Below are 24,406 nucleotides of genomic sequence, written 5' to 3' on the forward strand. Positions count from 1 at the left end.
CCCCTCGCCCAGCAGCCCCCTCGCGCCACGCATGCGCACCGCAAGCCAGCGCCATGTTGGGTCAGTTTGAAAGCGAGCGCGGGCGTAGCCCTCAGCTGTGACGGCGGAGGAAGCTGCGAGCGAGTGGGACCTGAGGCGGAGCGGCGTCCGGGTCGAGGATGCTTTGTCGCGTCTCCCGTCTGGTGACAGGCCAAGGCTTTCGGTGGAGAGCTGTGGACGTGCATTTTTCTCTCTTTTCGGGCCTTCATCGGTGAGTTCGGCCCCAAGAGGGGGTGTATTTTCGAGGGACGCCCCATCCTCTGACAGCCCGAGGGGAGTGCTAAGGGAAGTATGGAGGGAGGGAGGAAGAAGGCATCTCCCTCTGGGTCCCCGTGGAAAGGGGACAACTTTAGGGGGAGGGTCGCGGTACGGAACGAATGGGACCCGATGTGGACCTCAGGGCACTTTCGGCGATAGAAGCGGGCGGGGAGGGAGGGTCTTGGGCTTTAGGAGCCGTCGCCTCGGAAAAACTCTGCTCACCCACGGCTGCACCCACTCCTGCTGCCTTCACACGTGGTGTGTGAGAAGCCTGAGGCTGTGACCTCCCCCGGGTGCTGGAATCCCCGTGGCAGGTGTTTCCTAGTTCCGGGCCGAGGCTTTGAACCCGAAGATGCTCTGCTGCAGGGGCGCCAGCGATCTTCGCTTTCTAGGGCCATTAATTCTTGTCTTTTTACTGCGGAGCAAACACATGTTAAGTTTCATAACATAAGTCACAGAGCTGTTATTTCTAAGAGTTGTTCTTAATTTCCTGTGAGCTATTCCCGTGGTGTATTTAACGCTGAGCATTCTGTTTTTGCATCAAAGGTAATAGAAATATCAGGCCACTCGTTTAACATTCTTTTCGTCGGAATAATGGATTTTCTTTTGGAGATACAAACGGAAGTGTTTACGGAAGAAATGGTAAGATACGTGGAATTTGCTTCCAAATAATTCTGTGGCGGAAGTGGGGAGAAGTAGGTGGCTCAGATGTTTGGGTGTATTGGTAATTGAAGCCGGATGATGAGTGCATAGTTTATTCAACTATTCTTTCTACTTTTGTGTATTTTAGGGAACTTTAAACAATAAAAATTCAATTGTGGATTTTCTTTTTGTCTCCTGTGAATTAAACTAAATGTTATTGCCCATTTACTGAGAACTGTAATCCAGCAGCTTTCCCTTTTAGGGTGTTGTTTTTGTTTTTAAGATTTTGTGAAATAAAAAAATAAAATCGGTAACCCATACTGTGTTTGAATAAGGGAGGAAACTTTTGGTCAATTTTATTATCCAAACAATATTTACTTGAGAAAATTTAAAGTCATTAGCGAGAGGAGTGAGGAGTGGGCAAAGCTGACTTAGTCCAGCCCTGCTTCAGAGGTATACCAGTAGTGTCACAGCAGTCAGGGAAGTCAGGCTAAATAACCATTATCCTATGGTCTGCTGCTGCTTCCACTGACTGCTGTCAGCTCTGACATTTACTTTACTGTCTTTTCTTCTTAAACGGAAAACGTTCTCAATATTTTTAAAGTCAAATTTGACAGTTATAACTTAAACATCATAGCCCAAATTAAACATACTAATTTTACCTCACAACATGTATTAAGTCCTAGACACTAATCTTTCATTTTTACTTCAGAAATCATTGATTTAATTTTAAAAGAACGTCGTATTATTTACTGAAGTAGTGCCTGTTTATTCTATTATTTCTTAGGTTTTCAAATACAGATCCTATTGTTGCTATATTAAAGTAGACAGGAATTCTCTCAATTTTAATGGAAAAACAGATGAATACATTAAGGCAATTTCCAAATTTTTAGATGGGCTGAATCTGTTTTACGTAAGAATTGAAAATAGTGAGGAGAGTACAAAAAATGTATGTCAGAAAATGATTATTAGCAGTGTTATTTTAGTAGCTTATTTTATCTTAAGACTTGTAGTTTATTTCTCTATAGGTAAATATTGTAAATTTGTTTTCTCAAATCTTTTAGGGGAAGAAGTTGGCCAAAGTTACATATCGGCATTTAAAACGTTGAGTGTATATTCTCCATTTTTCCTTTATGTTTCCATCACATCATTTGATGCTTTAAAAAATTTATCCATTACCTGCTATGTACAGTGCATGCTAGTAGGCTTATGAATTGAAAAATATTTTGTATAGGGGAATATTAGGTATTGTGATGTCATAGACCACATCAGCATAAGACTGTACACCAGTGGTTTTTAGGACTTAAAAAAAAGTGAGTACTCTTCCTTTGGTACTTCCTATGCATAGTCTAAGATAATTTTTGTATACACAATTCCTGGTACCTAGTAGATGCTCAATAAATGTTTTCTAAATCAAAGATGAAGGAATTCAGAATAATTAAAATAGAAAATCTATTATGTGCTTTACCTAAAAATAATTTATAATGAATTTTATTCTCTAAAGAAGGTTATAAAAGTTTACATGTTTAATAATTTCTCTGTGTATGACAAGGCAATTACTCCTTTTAATTGGAACCTTTTGCTCTTGTATTACAGTTGTTTTTAAGAGAAATGAATAGAAATAACCCATTTTGAGGAAGCCATGGCAAGATCAAGTACAAAACACAGAGTTTGTTCTCGGGAATCTTCAGTATCTTCTCTGTTAGCAAGCTGCAGCCTGAGTGGTAGTAATTCATCTAACTCTGATGGCTCTTTTCAGTATAAGGATAAACTGTACAGTTCTGCATCTCAGGCTCTACAGGCCTATATTGATGATTTTGACCTAAGCCAAATGTATCCTGGTGCAAGCACTGGAAAGATTAACATTGATAAATATTCTGCCAATATGCCAGAATTCTCCAACTATATTTATAAACCAAACCATGGTATGCTTTTATTCTTTATATTCTTTTTGCCTACTGATTTAAAGCATATTGAGAGTTGTGTGGCAGCCTTGTTCTTTTGTGGTAAAAATGACTTTTATAATATTGAAATCTGGATATATTTCTTAATTGATTGTATAATTTTCTAGTTCTAAAGAATTTTTCAGCTAAGATCCTCTTTTCTAGTTTTATTAGGTAGAATTTTTACAGTTTGCAAATATACATTATATTGCATGTAAATACACATATACAATATATTGCACATTTTTTTTAGTTTATATATGTGTATTGATCATTGTTTCTAAGAACAGATTAGAGCTTTAGCTTTTTAAGCTTACAAAGTTATCAAAGGAATATAGCCAACCACAAAATAAGAATCAACAGAATGCGATAATCCAGTCATAAAGGACAGTCAGATTGTGCTTATACATATTCAAGAAATCAGTCATCTGAGTTAAGTAGTTCATTTGTGTCCTTATTTTTTAAATTTTATTTAAGAGCCTCTTTTGACCTTGGAGGATAGGAAGCTGATGAATGTAACTAATACTAGCAGGTGGCGTATCCTAAACCATTAAGCAATTCTATTATAGTGTAACGGAAAGACCATTGACTAGGTGGTTCTAACTTTCATTAATTAGCTTAAGGACTTTAAACAAATCTCAGTCTTTCAGAATGTATATTTGATCAATTCCAATTGATGGATTAGGGCTGTATCAGTCTTCCTGATCTGTTTTCTGTGGGACAGTGATATTCATAAGATGTTAACAGTTTTTCCGTGATAAGGTTTCCATGAAGACAAGTTTCAAAAATGCATTTGTTAATAACCCATTTAACACTTTACTGAGTGCTTACAGAATGGCCTCTAGTGTGGAACGAGTTTACATACTATTCTTAGAAGGATGTGGGCAATATATTCCACAAGAGGAGAATTTGAACAGCTGTTCTCTGTGTGCTAATGTTATTGCAAGGTTAGTAGGCAAGAAAGCAAATTATTTTTCCACTATAGTTTAATGACATGTTTTTTTCTTATGTTGCAGCCAGTGTTAAGTGACTAATATTAATGTGAATGTTATTAGTGCATCGGGTATATCTAGAAAAAAGTTGAAGAAAAGATGAAAAATGTTAAAGAACATATGAAAATTTAGGAGAAATTTCACTTTTTGAGAGAAAAGTGTAGGAATTAGTTAAATTGAAGAGATTTGAAGGGCACATCCTGTTTCATCAACCTATACCTTTTATACGTTTATTCAAAGCTCTAGTGAAGATAAAGGGAAAGCAGCAAACACCATTCTTAAATTCTTAATTCATTTACTGTTGAATTAATGAAGTATTTTTGTATGTGATATAGGGAGATAAACAGAACTATGCTTTGTTTTTCAGCTTTTGAAAATGTTGATGACAAAAAAAACTCCTTGTCCTTACCCTATAGAGAACAGACTATTAATGACATGGACTCCATTAGCCTAACAACTGATGAACTATTAAAACTCCCAGCAGATGGATCATTTTCTTTCACTTATGTTGGATCACGTCACCGAAGTAGCAAGAAAAACAAGAAACGCATTGGAAGACTGAGTTCATCTGTCACTGAAAAGAATCAAAATTTTCAAGAATCCTCTGCTCTCATGGGCAAGGATAACATAGTTACTCCAGTTGTATACACAAATATAAATGGAAAGCAATGTGGTAGGCTAAAAAACCCAAAACTTGTGAATAAGGCTCATAAATGCATTTCTGTACCATCTTTATCTTTTTCCAAGAAATCATCTTTTAGGGACAGTTCAGAACACAATCTTGAAAAGAATTACCCAAGGTGGCTCACAAGCCAGAAATCTGACCTTGATGTTTCAGGGATAACTAGTATACCTGATTTCAAATACCCAGTCTGGCTCTACAATCAAGACTTGCTACCTGATACAAATGGTCAAAGGATTTATAAAATACTTAAAGAAGATCAGTGTTCCCCTAGACATAGTTACCAGGCACAAAGAACTTCTCGGCTAATGAATAAATTAGATGGTTTTGAATATTCTTTTGAACCCTCAAACATTTCAAATTCCTTGAGTGATGATAAAGGATTAGTTAATGAATATAAATGTGATTCAAAACATAGCCAATACCAGTGTGAGAATCCACTTCTCCCAGGATCCAAAAAGCCATTCAGTGGTAATTGTTTTGTTTTCTGTTTTGTTTTTAAGAACCAAAAGAAACTGCTGTAAATTTGACCTGACATCTAGGAGCTTTTATGTTATATTCTCGATGTAATGATCAAGTGATGTATCTGTTTTGAACTCTTACAGTCTCTTATGTAGCATTTTGTGACTAGAAAATGTTTTTTTTTCTTTGTGTCACAACAGATGTCACATGTAAACAAAGCTTTCTGTGTTAGATATTTGTATATTGCAAATTATCTGAATTCTTGTTGCCTTTGTGAGATTTTGCCGTGCTTTGCATTTCTTTCTTTTCTTAAAGAATCAATGTTATCTTTTAAATTAGGTGACAGAATTGAATTGCTTATCCTGAAGGCCAAGAGAAATCTAGAGGATTGTACTGAAGAATTACCGAAGTCTATGAAAAAGGATGACAGTCCTTGTTCATTAGATAAACTTGAAGCAGAAAGATCATGGGAAAATATTCCTGTTACTTTGTAAGTAAGTTACAGTGGAAAAACTGTTTAGTTTTCCAAATGAAGAATGTCATGTGAACATCTGATTTATCTTTTAAATGACTTAATGATAATTAACAATGATAATAACATGGTAATTCTATAGAACATAGCTTTCAGTGTTGCTTGCTTTCAATTGCATTTTTCACTTGTTACCGCAAGATGATGTAATGTTTAACTTTAGGTTCTTTATATAACTTCTGTCTTTGTTACATGGTTCTTTTGTTGCACTATAAAATATTGATATATATTTACTATGAAGAATTAGAACCAAAAGCAACTATTTTGCAGATTGAGAAGGCTATGGAATTCTTGTGACTTTCTTTTTTTACTCCCTCTATATTCTCTACACATTAGATGTATTCATTTTTTTATTTACGTTTTTATTTTCCGTAAGTCATTATTTTCCATAAATGATGGTACCTTTTCTTGTATAGTAAATATTTGTAGTTCCTAAGATTGTTTTTGTTTGTGTGCCTGTCTTTTCTATGACATAGTTTCTCCGAATAATTTAAAAAGCATTTACCTAGTCATGTGTGTGCATGTAGAGTAAGAATCGGGAGTTTAGGTAGGAAAGCTTTTTTCCTTAGTGATATTATTACCTCTGTATTCATCAGAAATGCATCTTTGGTAACCCTACATCCTGCCTTAGGTTCTGATAATTTATTATCTTCCGTTGTCTAAACTTTCATTCTGTTATAGACAGAGCCTATTAATTCCGGGATCTGTTTTTTAATTACTTCTCAGTTAAACATCTTAATTTTTTTGAATGTAGACATTGACTTTAATTCTAATTTGGAATCTTTGCTCTGTCACTTCCTTGCTGATACTTTGTACAAATTAATTCTACTTTGTATAAGTTCTTGTACTTAGGGGTTGTGAGGATTCAATTGATTAGAAAATACATATAAGGTACTTAGGACAGTTTCTGACTTATGATGCTCTCTTGTAACTTGTAATGGTGTTGATGATCATCCAGAATATTTTTTGTTTGTTTTGGCTTCATTTCTCAATTGTTGGTTCAATAAGATCTTAAAAAAAAAAAAGAAAAACTCAAATTAATAATTAGCTCACTTAATTCTTAAACTTCTCTTATCCTTCATACTTACTAATTTCTTATTTTCTTACCAGTTGATATCTGTATTTGTAAAGTCCCATAGCTACAATACTTTGCTTTTAAATTGAACCAAAATAATATCAGAGATGCTTAAATTAAGAGTAAAATTTTTTAATACACTTAATGTATCTTATAACTGGATACTGTAATTTCTGACCTGTATAATTATTATTATCAATGGTTTGACCTAGTATCTTATATACAGTAGGTGATTTTTGGAAGATTGAATTCATGTTATGATGAGTATGTTTTATATAAATTTAATGATGGTATGAGAAAAAGAAATAGGCCTGACTTCAGTGTGATATTGACAAATTATTATCATTCTGTCATCAAAAACAAAATTAACTAGGAAGTACTTAAGATTGTGTGCTAAAAGATAAAATAACCACAACTGAGTAATTGGGTTTTTTTTGGTTTAACTTCTTTTTTTTTTTGTTTTGTATTTTTCTATGAGGGGAGATAATTAGATTTCTTTATTCATTCATTTTAATGGAGGTTGAACCCAGGACCTCGGGCATGCAAAGCGCACGCTCTACTAGCACTGGGCTATACCTGTCCCTTTTAACCTTTTGTAATGGAATATTTCAAACAAATACAAAAGTAGAAGAATAGTATAATAAATACCTCTGTATCCAGCATCCATCTTCTTTAATCATATAAATGCCTTTTGGATGATGTACAAGTTCCTTTGGTAAAGAATGGGAGAAAAGACTACTTGAGAATCAGAAAAGGTTCATAGTAAATTACAAATCAAATGAGTCAATAATGAAGTGCTGCTAAGTATTGAGAAAAAAATTAGCATTATGCCATTTAAATGTAAGAGGGTTCTTAGATATCTGAGTACTTGAGTTAGAAACACATCTTACATTGTTGTGTAAATAAGAGAGAATGAATTTATTCTCAGTGACTGATAGAATTTGGTTTTGGAAAATTTTTACTTTTCCTGGGGATGTCCTTGCCTTCCCCTTGAACATCAAGAAACTGTTATTTATTGAGCTTCTATTAAACATAGACCAGGCACATAGAGTTAATTTATGCAATACTTCTGTGAGATAAGTGGGACTACAAATGTAGAAACTAAAGTTAAGATGAGCTATGTGAAGTCATATGGCAAGTGGGATTGGGATCTGAACTCAAGAATTTTTATTTCAAATTTCATTTGATTCTTCTCTCACTTTAATCTGTCCTCTATGTGAGCGCCAGTTCTGGAAGAGAAGTCTGTTGCCTTGATGTAGAAGAGCATGTAATTAGCATCAGTAGAAATGCTTATATACGTGTGGGGGTTTTGGGTGTTATCATTAAGTAACTAACAATGTTTAATTGGTAAAATGTACTGCTTATTTCAAACAAGTGAGCTTTTGGAGGATGTTTATTTTTGAAGGCTTTTTTGTTTAGTTCAAGACTAATGTCTTCAGTGTCTTTATCTTTTTTCTTAAAGCTTTAAAGGAGAAGCAAGGAGATAGGGGAGGTTGGATTCTGTTAGCAGTTTAGGGAGAAGATGAAGAAATTACCAAGCAGTATCAATATGAATTGTGTCTGTAATGTTTATTTCATGTTGACCACTTTTATTTAAGTGATAACCATCAGTTATATACTGTCTAATTTTTATAAATTGGGAACTTAGTTGCTGTCCTGTATCCTTAAATCCTATTTAGCAAATCTCCTGTTCCTGTTAACGCTGATGATAATCCTCAACAAACTTCAAGGGCAAAATATCCTAAAGAGTTCCTTGAAGACTTTTTAAACAATGATAATCAGGTGGGTGAAGTTAAATCATTTTAATTAATTAAAAGAAGATTTATTACTAATATATAGACATTTCTAAGTTATTTAGGTACTGTAAAACAAAAAAAATGACCCAGATCCCTTCTTCCCCAACACAAATCCATAAAACCATCACTCCTAGAATTATTGATAATTTTATTTTAGTATTCTAAAGTAGAGGGACTTGGAATTGAACTCTACAGGGAGCCTAAATTGTCATTACAATTTTTTTTTTTCTGGAAGACACATGACAGATCCTTATGGGGTAAATTATATTTTCCCATAGAGAGGTTGCTTATTTTGAGTTGTGTTCCTGAAGATGCAATTATACATGTTTATAATTTAAAATAGAATTATTATCCAGTTTTACAAAATCAGCATATGTGCATCTTGCAAGTAGCCCTAAAATAAAGTGTAAATGTGTATATATGCACATAAGGAAGGATATATAATATGATTTAGAAATATAAGCCATGACTGTTAAATATTGAAATATACTTTTGGGATCTTAACATCTGGAATATTTGAGAGATTGAACACCCAAAACAAAAATTCCATGAAAGTTTTAATAAAATATATCTTTTCCTTAAGTGAAATTTATTGGAGAAAGTAGAGGCTGTTAAAATATGTCCAACCTTAGAGCTCTATATAAAATACTACAGCAATGCTGTGTAAGTGAAGCTTAACTATCAAATATTTTTGTACCAAGTACTTACTTTTCTAGGAACTATATTCCTAATACTGAATAAGAGAGAAGAATCCTTGCCATTTGGATTTTTTTTTCCAAGTTAGAAAGATAAGCTAAGCAAAAATATAATGTGTACTATATAAGGGAGTCCTATGAATGTAATGAAGAAAAATTAATTGGGATAGAGAAATGAGTGTACAGTTTAGCTAGAGTAGTTAAGAATGGCCTCTCTAGTGAGCTGATACTTGAGCCAAAACCTAAAATGAATGAATAATCCGTGTACAATCAGGAAATAACTACATGTAGAAGGAATAGTAAGTGCAGAAACCCCGGGCAGAAATGTGTTTGACATGTTTAAGGAATATCAAAGTCCAGTCATTGTAGCTCAGTCAGAGTGAGCAAGGAAGAGTAATTAAGAGATAAGACAGAGAGGTAACGAGGATCAGGTCATGTAGCTATGTAAGCAATGCAATGAAGATTTTTCATTTTATTTAAGTGAGATGAGAAGTCACTGGAAGACTTTGGAGGAATGAAATGATCAGATTTACATTTGAAATACAAAATGGCAGCTGTTTGGAACATAGGCTTGAAAAGAGCTGGAGAAGGAGCAGCGGACCCAGTTAGGAGGCTTTTGCAATCTTTGAGGATAGGGATTATAAATATGAAGGCTTGGGTTAGGGTGAGTGCATTGGAGGTGGTCAGAAGTAGTTAGTGTTGGGATGTATTTTGAAGATAGACCTGGTAGGATGGAGATAGAATGGATTTGAAGGATAATTCCAAGATGTTTGAGCCAAGCAACAAAAGGACTGAGTGGTGCTGTTTATGTAGGCAAGGAGCACTGGTAGAGGAACAGATTTGCAGAAGTTTTTATAAAGTTTGAGGTGGATGACTGTTTAACACTAACTGATCCCTTTTCTCCTGTCCATACAGAAACTCTCACCACCACGGTGTATTTTACTTTTAAATAATTTTAGATGTACAGAAAATTGCAAAAATAATACAGATAGTTCCTGTCACCTTTCCCCCAGCTTCCCTAATGCTGACATCTCATATATCATAGTATAATGATCACATAGACACAATACTGTTTCCTAAACTACAGACCTCATTCTGATTTCACTAGTTTTTCTACCAATGTCCTGTTCCAGGATCCAATGCGGAATCCAACGCTGCATTTAGTTGTCAGGTCTCCTTAATCTCCTTTAGTCTGTGGCAGTTCCTCAGTCTTTCCTTGTCCTGCATTGACCTTGACAGTTTTGAGGAGTTACTGGTCAGTTGGTTTTTTTTTTTTTTTTTTATGATCCTTAATTGGGTTTATCTGAAGTTTTCTCATGATGATTAGAAAGAGGTTATGAACTTTTGGCAAGAATGCAACAGAAATCATGCTGTGCCTTCCTCAGTGCATCGTATCAGAAGGTTCATGATATATTGTTATTATTAATAATATTGATTTGTGTCTTAGGTGGGGCTGTTATAATAAATATGCCATACGCCATCAAATGGCTTAAACAGCATACATTTATTTCTCACAGTTGTGGAGTCTAAGAAGTCCAGATGGTGAGATCTTGTTTCTAGTTTGCAAATGGCCATCTTCTCGTATCCTCATGTGGCAGAGAGCAAAGAGGAAGCAAGCCTTTGGTGTCTCTCCTTATAAGGGCGCTAATCTCATTCATGAGAACTCCACCTTCATGACCGAATTATCTCACAAAGGCTCTCCTCCAAATACCATCACATTGGGATTAGGCTTCAACATTTGAATTTTAGGAGAGCACAAACATTCAGCCCATTAGCAATATATTAACACAATGCTGTATAAAATATAAAATTATAATAACATTAATACTTGTGATGTTAGTCTTGAATGTTTGGTGCCTGCTGGCTTTCTCTTTAGTAAAATTATGATTTCCACTTATAATTAATAAATATTTTATGGGAAATATTTTGAGACTATGTAAGCAGTCTCAAAACTTTCATCCACTAATTTTTGTATCTGTTGGTGGATTTTGTCTTCTGCATTAATTTAAATTCTTGTGTAATGAATAGTTCCTTCTACCTCATTTATTTTTTATAAATATAAATTATATTTATGTCAAAAGAGACTCGTGGATATTTTTATTCTAGGTTTATAATCAAATATTGTTACTCATTTTGTTGTTTAAATTATTCCAGTTTAGGTCATAAAGAGTTCCTTCAGGTTGACTCCTGTGTCCTTTTGACATGTCCCTGTCCTTTTCTGAGCACCTTTCTGAGGAACCATGCTTCTTTTTATTGGAAAATAGTGTTTAGAAACTAAGATCTAGACACTCGGTGTGCTTATGGCTACTGAGTTTTGTTTATTTACTTATTACTTATTTACTTACATTTTTTGTTTATTTTATAATTTTTATAATATATCTTATAATATATAAATAAACTATAGTTTATAATATTTATTCTAGACTTTCTCAGCAGGCAGATTTAGGAAGCATAAATGTTTACTAACCCACACATGCACACATACATATTTCTATGTCTATATATGTATATTTTATATGTAGGTATAAAATCATGAGTTCATACTGATATTTCTGATTCCAGTCATACCACAGGGTTTGTTGTATCCATCTTTCAAAATTTCCTTCCTTTCCTAGATTGAATAACACAATATTGTATGTATCATGTTTTGTTTATCCAGTTATCTGTTGATGGACACTTAGGTTTCTTCTACCTTTTTGCTATTATGAATAATGCTGCTATGAACATAGGTGTACAGATACCTGCTTAAATCTCTGCTTTTGCTGCTTTTGGGTATATAACCAGGAGGGGAGTTGTAGGATCATATGGTAATTCTGGTTATTTGAGGAGTTGCCATACTGTTTTCCACAGTGGCTGCACCATTTTACATTCACACACCTTATTTTTTCTTTCTTATACCCTACTCTTGAGTGTCTTTAAAATCTTTTTAGCCATTGTGCTTAACTTTGTATATATTATACTGTCTATGCTGAATATGTTAAATTATAGACATCTTAAGAGGCCTATTTGCCACCTTGTGGATAGTTATCAGGACACAGCAATTCATTTGAAATATGTAAAAATAAAGATAAGATTTTTAAAAAGAAGTTTAAAAATACCCTGTACAGATTCTCTTAACTGACCACCTTTTATGGTTAAGTGCTGTTGCCTTCTTTGGATGCAGGTAAGATCAGTGATAATCGAGGTATGAATGTTTTTTAGATAGCAAGGAATGTCCATAAAGAGGTGAAAAACTGGTATTCTTTGTGTGAAAACATTTAAAAGTGTGCAGAAAATACTGTATTTGAAATTCTAGTCCTTGCCCAGCTGATAACTGATTTCATTACACACTTGGAAGGAGCATGTTGGCTTACCTACTCTTTGAGGACCTTTCAGTTCTAAAAATCTATGCTTTGAAATATACTAAATGAATTAATTGCAAATGTAAACATGTACTGTTAATGTTTAAAAATTGTGCTCACTTTAAAAAATTTTTAGTGGGTGGGTGATTAGGTTTATTTATTTAATGGCGGTACTGAGGATTGAACCCAGGACTTAGTGCATGCTAAGCACATACTCTGCCACTAAGCTGTACTCTCCGCACCATGTACTATTAATTTTAAAAGAGCAAGGACTAGAAAGGATATGCCAAATTGTTAATGACTGTCTTTAAGTGACTCCATCTAGGAACTGGGTAAGGGGAGGTTGATGAGTTAAAATTTTGATTTTTTAAAGCACTTTATCGACATGTATTGTTTGGATTTTTGCATTGATTTTCTACTGTGGGAAAATAATACAAGATATAACTTTTCCACTTCTGAATTTGGATGGTTCATCACTCATTTATTTTAACTTTAGAGCTGTACCCTTTCTGGGGGGAAACATCATGGTCCTGTTGAAGCTCTGAAACAAATGTTATTTAATCTTCAAGCAGTGCAAGAAAGTTTTAATCAGAATAAAATCACAGAATCAAAAGGAGAAGTTAAACAAGTAAGCATGAACTTAATTTATGAATTGAAATCTGCGAATGTAAATTGAGATCTGTGAAAGATAAGATTTCTTTCTTGATCTTTTTTAGTGTAACCTTTAGTTTTATGTTAATAAGCATGGTAATATAACACATGTTGTAGAGTTATACTGTTACTCTCTTTTTGGGAAAGTAATTCAAATTTAGTAGTATTAGATTTCTTCAGTTGTGTACCCTTGAATGGATTGTTCTGTTAAGTTTATGGTTATAAATACAACATCTTTATTTATTTATTTTTTATTTATTTTTATTGAAGTACAGTCAGTTGCAATGTGTCAGTTTCTGGTGTACAGCACAATGTCCCACTCATGCATATACATACATATATTCATTTCATATTTTTTTTCATTAAAGTTATTACAAGATATTGGACATAGTTCCCTGTGCTATATGGAAGAAACTTTTTTTAAATCTATTTTTACACATAGTGGCTAACATTTGTAAATCTGAGACTCCCAAATTTATCCCTTCCCACCCTCTTTTCCCAGTAACGATAAGATTGTTTACTATGACTGTGAGTCTGTTTGTTTTTTTCTTTTTCTTTTTTCTTAGATTCCACATATGACTGATACGGTATTTTTCTTTCAATTTCTGGCTTACTTCACTTAGAATGACGATCTCTAGGTCCATCCATGTTGCTGCAAATGGCATTATTTTTCTTTTTTATGTCTGAGTAGTGTTCCATTGTATAAATATACCTCAACTTCTTTTTACAGTCATCTGTCGATGGACATTTAGGTTGCTTCCAAGTCTTGGCTATTGTATATAGTGCTGCTGTGAACATTGGGATACGTGTATCTTTTCAAATTAAAAGTTCCCTCTGGATATGTACCCAGAAGTGGGACTGCTGGATTAACATCTTATTTGTATATGATGACATTCCAGCTATATTATGAAAGGATTGTAAGAGTTACTTTTTAATGTTTTATGAAATTACTCAGTATAGTCTAGCTTCTTGTATTCATATTGGGGTGGCCTGGAAAACCTTTCAGCAATAAACTTCTCCACATTACCTTTGTCATCTAAAATTTAATTTTGTCATCATGTGTTTATTGACTCTTCTTAATACAGTTATATAAAGTTTTATTTTAAAACCATTGTGTTTTTGTATATTTCCTAGGAATTTGGGAATCTGTTTCTGCTTTGGGCTGCTATTCCCTAGGGGTTGAATTTTCCTCACAGTAGTATAGTGTTTATAAACATAATGTATGTTTTCCCAAGTCTGATAGTGAATTCTAATTCTGCCACTTACTAGCAAGTGCAGTATTTGTATAGATTACTTAATCTCTTTAGTTTCAGTTTCTTCTTCTCTGACATGAGATTGTTGAGAAGACAAATTGAGACAAATTGTAGAAGTACTTATTATAGTGCATGACACCTGGTAGAAACCTGATACCTGGCAAACACTTAATGAATGTTTTTATTGTTATTGTTTGTTTTGTTATTCAGTAGATCCTTATGAAATTCAGTTTTCACTACAAATGAGTCGATCAGCTCTTGGGACTGTCACAGCCTACTCACTTAAGTTGTATTTCTTAATTTTTCTCTATACAGTGTAATGATCATAACATTCATGTTGAGTATAATCCATCCTCCTTCTCCATCTTCTTTTAAACATTCTTGAGATATAACCTTATTCAGTAAAGTCATGATTTCAAGCCGAGATTTGATTTTTATTGAGCAAACATTTAGAAGCATACTTTAGGACAGCTGAAAGGTGACTCTAAGTTGTAGCTGTAGTATTTTTAGAAAATAAAAAAAGGTATATTATTTAATGCTTTACTGAAAGTTATTTGCTATAATTATTCCCTTGGAAATGCAGACAATATTTTTTAAGGTTCTTATTAATCACGTATTAAATAGTATTTAAGCTTATAATTATGTAATATTTTTACTATGTTGTTATATTTGGTGTTTTAATAATAGGTATCAGAAGATGATTTCTCTAAATTACAATTGAAGGAAAGTATGGTTCCGATTACTAAGTCACTTCAAAAGTAAGTGTTCTCTCTTAATTTCTGGATGTGTTATGGATACAAATCCATTTTAGCTGTCTCTTTGAAATCAGAAAGTTACAGGATGAATTAAGTAGTTATAAGAATAGATATTCTAGGCATATTTAAGCTTCTTGGAGCATATTGTTTAATCCTGAGGTTTTTCCTAAAACTTGTGTTATTTTCTACGTAAAATGTTCTTAGGACTTAATAAGATAACCTTGGACACCTAAAACACAATAGATGTGAATGGCCTAGAGAAATTCTCTTTTCATTTCTGAGTAATACTAACAATTTGAGATACTGCTGTATTGGTGTGGATATCCTGGAAGAACAACTTGTTTGTGAAATGTGTCTTCATATATTCCCTTTAGAAGAAATATAATAATCATAAATGTATTATTATTTGACATCTCTCCACAGAAATCTAAAATGGATATAATGTCCTGAGTATAAAGATAGGTCTAAATGCCTTAAGGTGTTAATCTACTTTTTTTTTTAGTTACATTATCTTGAATAAAAAAGTTGGGAAGAATACAGATCTTTCTTATAGTCATGATATTGGCAGAAGAGAAGAGTATTTATTTTATGAGTTTGGTTGTATAAATATGAAGTTCCCACAAAAGATGGACTACTGAGCTTGAGAAATGCTAAGATTAAAATTTTTTGCTTTGTAACACCATTTTACTTGGCTGTAAGTGGGACTAAAATACTGTCAACCTTTTGTCCTTTCAGAATTTGCTTAGGATTCTCTTATCTAAAGAAGTGGGGGAAAAGTGAAACACTAGACATGTAAACTCTAATTGTCATGATACATATTTATATATGTCTCCTTTGTTTTCATAGTTTAAAAAGTATATATATAGGTATGATTTTTCTCCCCTCTACTTAATTTGTAGTGTTCTGGTAGAAGTAATAGTTATTTCTTTGTAGCTTGCCGTAGTGCTTGGGTATAGCATTTCATATCTAGTAGGATTCTGTGAATAATGATACTAATAACTAACATTTATTGGACATTTACCAAGTAGCTTATGTTCTGAGTGCTTTTGTATGTAATTCATATGCTCTTCCCAACCCTGTGAGGAAAGTACTGGTATTATCTTCATATTACGGATCAGGTAATAAAAATCAAGTAGTAAGGTAGCTTGCCCAAGGTTACATAGCTAGTAAAACATAGCACTGGGATTCAAACCAGGCAGTGTGATTCTGTAGCCTGTGTACCTAGCACACCTCTCGTTAATGATAGTGGTGCATTAGCCTTTGAGACTAGGTGCAATGCCTCAATTGATTATCTAGGATAGAAACCTCGCTCTGTTTTAAAATTTAAAGTAGATGACCTCAAGCTTTCTGTGGTTTTTAAAAGCACTGATACTGAACTTGTGTCACAGACTTAAACGTGTTTTCTGGAGGATGTTTTTCTTGGTGAAAATGAAGCCTGGGCCGTAAGTCATTAAATGACCAGAAAAATTGATACTGACTGTAGGTGTTTATATCATTTTCTATAACTTTTTAATAGTAACTTTTTTCTAGCTTGGACAATCAGTAATCTTGCTTACATAAAGAATGCCATATTTAGAGAGTAAGATTCATGTTTTGTTAGATGGCTTTTAGCTGTTGATTCTGTTGGATTAGCTGAAGCATTCTTAATTTGGCTTTTACTTTACATTTCAAAAATATTATCCGTAAAGCACTTGTACTGTTATGAAGTAAGTTTAGACTTAGCAAAAGCATGTTAATACATTTTTTTCCCACTCAGTCTTTAGATTGACTGCTTTAAGGACAATTTAAAATTAATTCAGTCTCAGAATTCTTTCTAGACTGCAAAATGTTCTGGTTAGGGTTATGGTCATCTTTTCATATTTTCAAATATTAAGTAGACTCCTTCAGAAGTTACAGCTTGTACCTTGGGTGCTTTAATGACTTTTCCTAGGGTAAGTCCTATTATGTTTCTCCTCGTTCTTTAAATAATTACTTTTGTTTTTAACAGTTTGGGTTGCTAACCAGTTTTAAAATATCTTTCATTAGCCTTAGGAAACTCCGAGATCTTAGTATGGGCTCTATTTACTCTCTTGGACACTCATTTTTCTTATGTTCTCCCATTAGAAATAACTGAGAAAGACTCTGGATCTGAAGTATAAATGAATGATAGCAGCTTGAAATGTTTTTCTAGAGGGATTTTGCTTTTAGTAGGAATCACAGCTGTAATTGTTTTGTATCCCTGTACTACTCAGCTTTGTCTTATGCATTTACATATTAAATTTTTCATTGCAGAGTCTGTAGCCATCCAAAAATAATTTGTTTTTGGCTTTGGGATATGTTGTCTTACATACAATTTGGAGATGAATGTGTAAGCTTTTGTAATTCTCAATGCTAAATGTCATGCTGAAGACCAAACTTAATGATAGCTGAAAAGTTGTCTTATTTCTCATATCTCATCCTGCTCAATTTTCTAGTCTTCATTCTATATGAGGAATAGACAGAATTAGCTCTTGGACTTGTAAAACATGACCCTAAAGCAAAGATTTCTCTTTGTTCTAGTGCACTCATACTTTGCTTCAATCTAAGAAGTGATAGGCAAGTTGTTCTGAAAAGTCTTTCATTCATTCAGTTCTTGCTGGATACTAGGCTGAATATAGGCCGGTAAACATAGTGTTTAAGAGAATAGCCAGTATAGTAGTACTAATAGAAAACAAATGAAAGATACCAATGAGGAAATTGAAATATAGCTAAATTGCCATCACATAATCAGTGTTACTGAGTTTCTGTGGGTTGATCAGTTTTTAAGGTTATCAATAGATACATTGTCACAATAAAAAATGAATTTTTAAATTCTAGTTTTTAAGGTGAATGACTACTCAGTGTTTTAACGTAACCCTTAAGTTGATGTTTTCCCCAATAGTTGCTTTTTCACTTTTTTAGAGAAGAAAATCAAGAATAATTTCCTTCTACAGTTTTATCCTTCCCTGCTCCCTATACTTATCTTTGAAATAGCAATCACTTTTGATAACATTTTCTCTAAGCAGATTGATTGTTTTATTCTCAGTAGGACAGGAAGAGGTTAAATGAAAGAAACTGCCAACTGATTGTGTAGTTGAGGTGGGGGGGGACTGAAGATTTTGCATTTCTGCTTAGCTTTTTAAAATTCCTTCCCATCATACCACCCCCTTCCCCTCCCCTTCTCTCCTTTCTACCTGATATCGTTTTTTAAATGCATAAAATATACTATGTAGGATTATAAAGGAAACCAGTTATGTTGAATTAACTATGAAAACATTAAAATGAATTTCTAATTACTAATATATGCTGCTTTTTATTGTGTTTAAAATAAGACAATACATTTAAAATACAGGTAAGTTGAAATTCATTTTATAAAAACATATATTAGTGTAAAGTCCTTTTTCATAGCTTGAATAAAAACATTAAACCATGGTGTGGTCTTTTACTTAACTTTCACTTGTCTATCAGCAAACAGTTGAAGAAAGGGAATATTAGAAAGCATTGATGTCTGGGTTACCAGTGAGACCTCACTATTTGGTGGATAAACAGCTAGACTTAGAGTTGCCTAATAGTTGGCCAGTTATGTCATATGAATATTCTATAAATTTATTTTTCTTACTAATTTTGAAGTTAATAAACGATGTTATCACCATTTCTTGCTGTCTGCATTGCCTGTTCAGTCCTTAATATTGGTTTATAATGTGTTTTATACCTTTTAATGAAGGGCTTTGCACCATTTATCTCGCCTGAGAGACCTGGTTGATGATACCAGTGGGAGACAGTCACCGAAAATGTGAAGAGGAAAATAAAAGTCTAACCAATAAATAATCACCACAAAACGAAAATGTATTTTTTCCTATGCTTAACCTGACAAAATAATCTTAAGCCGTATGTTATTCTGTGATTAGTTCCAACATTTTTTTAAAAAGCAAACTTGAAAATGTCCATAAATTTTGTGGCCTATCTTCATTTTGTGGCAAAATACCAGAATGTGAACTGGCAGGACCCACACTGTGTGTCCTGATCTAACTTTGGTCTTCAGGCTATCATCAAATGCCTAATGTCTCAAGGGGGTGATTTCCGTTCTTGAAGCTTATGTGAACTTAACCTTCAGCATCCTTATCACTTTATTGTCTGGTTCTGGATCATTAAGAAATTTTTCCTGGTTTCTGTCCAAAATCTCTTAAATAGACTTTGATAAAGTTAGCATCCACTTTTAAGGAGCTTACAGGGATATCAGAATTGTTACCATGTATCATATGGAAATGTGTTCCTTTTAAGTTTCATAAAGCAGACATTTAAGAATATGTTGTATTTGCAAGTCATGTTAATTGATGCAGTGCTAAAAGGAATGTTTCATATTGTGAAATTCAAGAAAACCTCATTTAATTGCTTTGAATCACTCTAAGAAGTGATCTTGATGATACTTGAGTTTACAAAATATTTTGATGAGGGATATTTGAGAATTTAATTATTTTGATATTACATTATTTTCAGATTTAAGTTTTGAGGTTAGCTGAAACTAGTAAAAACTATGAGATAGGAACTGTTTGCTTTATGAAATTTGATAACTTAAAATGAGTATGGAAAGTCAGAAAGCACCTCTCTCTATTTTAAAGCTATTTTGTAATTGCTGAACTTTCTTGAAAGCTATCTGTAGTCTTTGAGGTTTGTCACAAGCTGGAACCAAACAGAGCTCTGTAATTTTGCAGTTTTTAACAAGTTAGCTTCTAATAAGCAGGAAGCATCTTTACTAACAAAAATGAGTAAGTCGTGAGACATGGTGAAGCCTGATGCAGTTAAAGAATATCGGTATATGTATATACTACCAAATGGCAGCATTTTTGCTAAGTAGCTTTACTGTCAGAAAGGATTTCTAAGTACATAATTTTCCCTCCCTAATTTAAAGCATTATATAAGACCCTGGTTATAGAACTTACCTGTCGAAGGCTGTAGAATGAATCCTGTCTGTTTTCTTTTCCCAGCTTGGTGAGTCAGAGTCACTGTACGATTCTTTTTGCCCAGTTTGAGAATCACTTGCTAATACGTTTGTTTTGTTTATTCTGTGGAGGTGTTTTTGCCACCAACATTCTATTTTCTGATTATGGTCTTCTGCTTCACGACAAATAGTTTGCATACGGTCCAACAAGGCATTACTTTGACGATTAAAGTGTGGTTGTCTAAAATGCAGATAGATTTTAATCCTGTTCCAGTGAAATCCAGTATTAGACAAATTCTAAAGGCAGAGAAGACAAAGGCATCAGATAATTACATATTATATGTTGATCAGACGTAATGTATTTAGTATACCTTTAGAAAGCATCTCCAAAGGGATTATGCTGTAATGACTGAATAGCACTGACTTGGTTAAGGCTCTCATTTGCAAGAACATATCTCCAGTACTATATAAGGTCAGCCTGTTATAAAGCTTTGTTACACAGTTTTGTTAATATAAATTTTTTAAGGAACTTGATTATACTGACCCCTAAGTATTTTTCCTTTGTATTAAATATGGAAGTTTAAGTCTTTTAGCAAGAAGGGAAATGAACTTTATCTGAATGATTAACTCCAGCCTCAAAGAAATATATAGGAGATTCAGCTAAGAAAAATGGAAATGATAAATGTTTAATTAATTCTTTAAGGTATTGATTTACTTAGCTACATTTGAAATATTTCAGTATTTTTTATTTTGAGACTTCCAGAGACAAAAAAGGAAGCAACAGTATTGAGACTTGCTGAGTTGGGAATTTATAGAGCAGATAATGAGAACAATTAGATTTAAGAAATAGCATTGCGAATATAAAATTTCATCAACCTTTTTTTTTTTCATTTAGGTATATTGAAAAATGTTAAATAGAAATATTTAATGAGACATTTCAAATTTTTAATTGGGTATGAAAAAAATTTGACAAACATAATTCCAGAAATTATTTGAGATCTAGGGATGAAAGTGATGAATGTGTGAAAATGTTCTTTACTATCAGTAACTCTACTTTTTTTTTTCTGGGACAGTTTATATCCGCTCTGTAGAAATTTCTGACCAAATTGAGAAACTCTGTCTTCAGTTATTTGTCTCTCTAGTTATATTATTTGTTTTTGAAATTTGTAAGTGTGGTTTTTGGTGGGTATTTTGTATTTAATGTTTGGGATAATGTCTTGTTAAATTGTATGTGGTTTACCAAAATGTTGCCTGAAGATAAATCATGACAAGATTTCTTTTTTCCTCCTGTTTTTTGAATATATGGCATCACTTATAGATTTGAATTTGTATCCTTTTTTTCCTGTCCCACCTTTCACTATGTCTTAAAACCTCTTTGGTAGTACCCTCAAGAAGTAAACTTGCCAAAAAACAAGTAGCATGAAGGGGGACAAAATTCATCTGCGGCTAAGGTCATTTTCCTTTTTTGTACAACAACAACAACAACAACAACAACAACAACAACAACAACAACAACAACAACAACAACAACATCATCTTAGCTTTTTACCCTCCCAGTTTATTCTACTTTGTCCATACCCTAGACCAGATCTGTCTGTGTAATAACTTTTCTCACAGTGTAGTAACTTTATTACCTTAACTGAGACTAGTCCATATGCCTCCTGATACCTATTTCAACCATAAACGTTCTTCCCTTCATTTTCAGTCCATACCCCCGAAGACAGCCTGATTAGTTTTTGCAAGACACTTGTACACACCACCACTGTAATCTTACTGATTTATTTCAGCAAGTTTGCTGTAGCTAAATTGCTTTACTCATATTCTCCCAAACTTTCTATGTATATTCTCACCTTTGTGCATATTATTTCCTGTACGTGAAACACTCTGTTTTCTTTCATTCTGGTTATCTAAAACTTACTCTGCTATTTCTTTAAATCTCTGACAGAGTTTATACTTCCTTTTCCAAACATTCTAACCTTCCAGACTCTGGAAGTTTGGCTCTCCTTTTTCCTTCTCCCACCATTTGTTTAGCTGTTACATTTCTTGTTTTATGTTTTGGATATGCCTCTTGTAGCACATTGTTTCTCTCGGGGAGAAAGTGTCTCAAAAAAATTAGATGATTGATTTTGTTTTGTCTCCTTGATAGTGTCTCTTACATTATGATGTATAACTAGAAACATGTAAACTTAAAAGTGTTAATTGATAATTCAAAAGTCTGTATAAGGTCATAAGCTCAAGATGGGAGAAACATCCTTTATTATTGTGATATCCTGCAAGTCTTTTTAAAAATGAGGTAAATTAAACCTATTTTGGGAGAGTTATTTATTTTCTGATGATACTGTATATCAAGTGGGGCAACATTTGTGTACTTTGGATGATTTGGCTGTAAGCTTTCTAACCTCTTGAGCCCCCAAAACTTTAATATTTTTTGAGTTTTTGTATATTTTGCACCAGATACATGAGCTATTTTACAGATCTAAGACTAAGTCTAGGGAAACTTTCATTGGATGGTTTTCATTGTGTTGCTTTTTTGAGCCTGGCTTCATGGGAAACTATATCATGCGGGGTCCAGTCTAGAAACAGAAACCACATCATGATTTTAAACAAGGGAAGCATAATATAAAAAAGTTTTAACTATGACAAAAGGGATAAAAGATACAGGAGAACTCTCTGGTACCCCAGAGCTAAGGGAGAGTATCCACAGAAGTTCAAACTTGTAAGAGGGATCTAAGATTTGGGATCAGAACTTGTTGAAGGTGTGGCTGCAGCCCACTGGATGGCAAAGAAGTTTACTGGCTTGCCTGGACCAGATTTAGTTTTTAGTAACTAGGCCAGCAGGAATCCACGGTCCAAGGTTCAGGGAAGCTGCAGCTGGTGAGTGGGTGTGTGGGCCTGTAGAGGGAGTGAGGGATCTGTCTGCATGCTGGACAGTGCTGGCAGGACACCTAGAGCATAAGGTGTTTGTATTGGAAGGTCAGAGGTGATCACCAGCCTGGGCCAGGTCTGTGAGGTCATCAAGGAGAACCATACATTCTGGGATTGCGACTGCGGCAGACAACCACTGGATATCTTCATACCCACCTTGTTTACTGATGGTGGAGCTGCCAGAAAACAGCAGCTGAACCCCTTCAGGGTGAATTTGGAGCTGAGAGACTAAATTGATGGCTGGCACAGAAACTCATCAGGTTCTACAAAGGTTTTTGTGGGAGAAAACATAAGGGAAATAATAAATGCTTCACCTGTCTACCTCTGACCTCCCTGTTTTGCAGTATACCACGTAGCCTGTCCAAGCCAAGAACCTGGCATAAAGGTGAAATAGCAAAAATGTCAAGTCATTTAGAAAATCTAATAAGAAACTTTGGACCAATATTTTCAAAATTAATTAATTTGATAATTTTGTAAAAGAAAACAGTTCTGAACTAGAAATCTGAGACTATTATAAATATTCTGGAGTCATATGAATGAAAATCAGAATATCAGAAATAGGAGTAGAGTGCATTCCTTCAATTGTTTTTCGTCATGGTGGCCACATAACTTTTATCTGAATAGTTCTGGAAATTGAGCTTTTCCTGCAATTGGAATGCTTTGTTTTGTAGCATATTGCTTCAGTTATGCCATGGTTTGTTTTTCCATATCTTCTGTATATATTAAAATTTTTTTTTAATGTTCAGTATATTTTTACTGAAGTACTGTCAGTTTACAATGTTGTGTCAATTTCTGGTGTACAGCATACTTCTTCAGTCACATAGGAACACACATACATTCGTTCTCATATTCTTCACCATAGGTTACTACAAGATACTGAATATGGTTTCCTGCTTTTGCCTTTCACATGCAAGGCATGTCTTCCTAATGCTTTCAGTCTTCCTAATATTGAAACCAACAAAAGTAACATTCCATCTTTCAGGCTGTTTCCAGTTTCTACATTTTTGGGGCAAAGTTTTATGTTCATAATTGTCTCACTTTTTTTTGAATGCTGTTTAGCTTTCCCTGTTTTGGTGTTTAAGAGCTTGTATTGTAGAAATGACCCAGAGCCCTACTTAACAGCAGAACTCTTAGCACATGCACTTTATTATTTTTTATATTGAGATGTGATTGACATATTAATTTCAAATCAACATAATGATTTGACATTTGTGTATACGTCTAGTTAACATCCATTTACTTTTTTTCTTATTGCCATCCGTAATTTTTCCAGCTTTGCTGAGGTATAATTGGCAAAATTGTAAGATTTTTAAAGTGTGTATCATGATGATTTGATATACACATTTTGTGAAAAGATAGCCTTCATCTTATTAATACATTTATCACCTTATATTATCTTTTTTTTGGTGAGTTTTTTTCATTAAAAAAAATT

At 33.7% G+C, this 24,406-nt stretch overlaps 1 protein-coding gene across 3 annotated transcripts; it reads left to right on the plus strand.

Moving 5' to 3' along the window:
- Positions 1–50: 50 nt before the first annotated feature.
- Positions 51–23,744, plus strand: C30H18orf54 (chromosome 30 C18orf54 homolog). Of its 3 annotated transcripts, none has more exons than XM_006182752.3 (9): positions 51–250; positions 844–939; positions 2,536–2,864; positions 4,242–5,027; positions 5,358–5,508; positions 8,302–8,404; positions 12,951–13,082; positions 15,046–15,116; positions 18,835–23,744. In XM_006182752.3, the coding sequence occupies exons 3-9, from the start codon at positions 2,582–2,584 to the stop codon at positions 18,905–18,907; spliced, it is 1,599 nt and encodes a 532-aa protein (XP_006182814.1). In that variant the 5' UTR covers positions 51–250; positions 844–939; positions 2,536–2,581; the 3' UTR covers positions 18,908–23,744. The 3 variants fall into 3 exon arrangements, with proteins under 3 accessions (XP_006182814.1, XP_032326265.1, XP_032326264.1); XM_032470374.1 differs by having other exon boundaries at positions 4,242–4,547; XM_032470373.1 differs by lacking the exons at positions 51–250; positions 844–939; positions 2,536–2,864 and adding an exon at positions 3,267–3,829.
- Positions 23,745–24,406: the final 662 nt, after the last annotated feature.

Source organism: Camelus ferus, chromosome 30, assembly GCF_009834535.1.
Source record: "Camelus ferus isolate YT-003-E chromosome 30, BCGSAC_Cfer_1.0, whole genome shotgun sequence".
In the NCBI taxonomy this organism is placed as follows: domain Eukaryota; kingdom Metazoa; phylum Chordata; class Mammalia; order Artiodactyla; family Camelidae; genus Camelus; species Camelus ferus.

Excerpts from the sequence above, each read along its gene's own strand:
- C30H18orf54 (XM_006182752.3), top strand. The coding sequence starts at position 2,582 with ATGGCAAGATCAAGTACAAAACACAGAGTTTGTTCTCGGGAATCTTCA. Across the intron at positions 5,028-5,357 it reads ATCCAAAAAGCCATTCAGTG|GTGACAGAATTGAATTGCTT; the intron begins GTAATTGTTTTG and ends CTTTTAAATTAG. Across the intron at positions 5,509-8,301 it reads GAAAATATTCCTGTTACTTT|CAAATCTCCTGTTCCTGTTA; the intron begins GTAAGTAAGTTA and ends AATCCTATTTAG.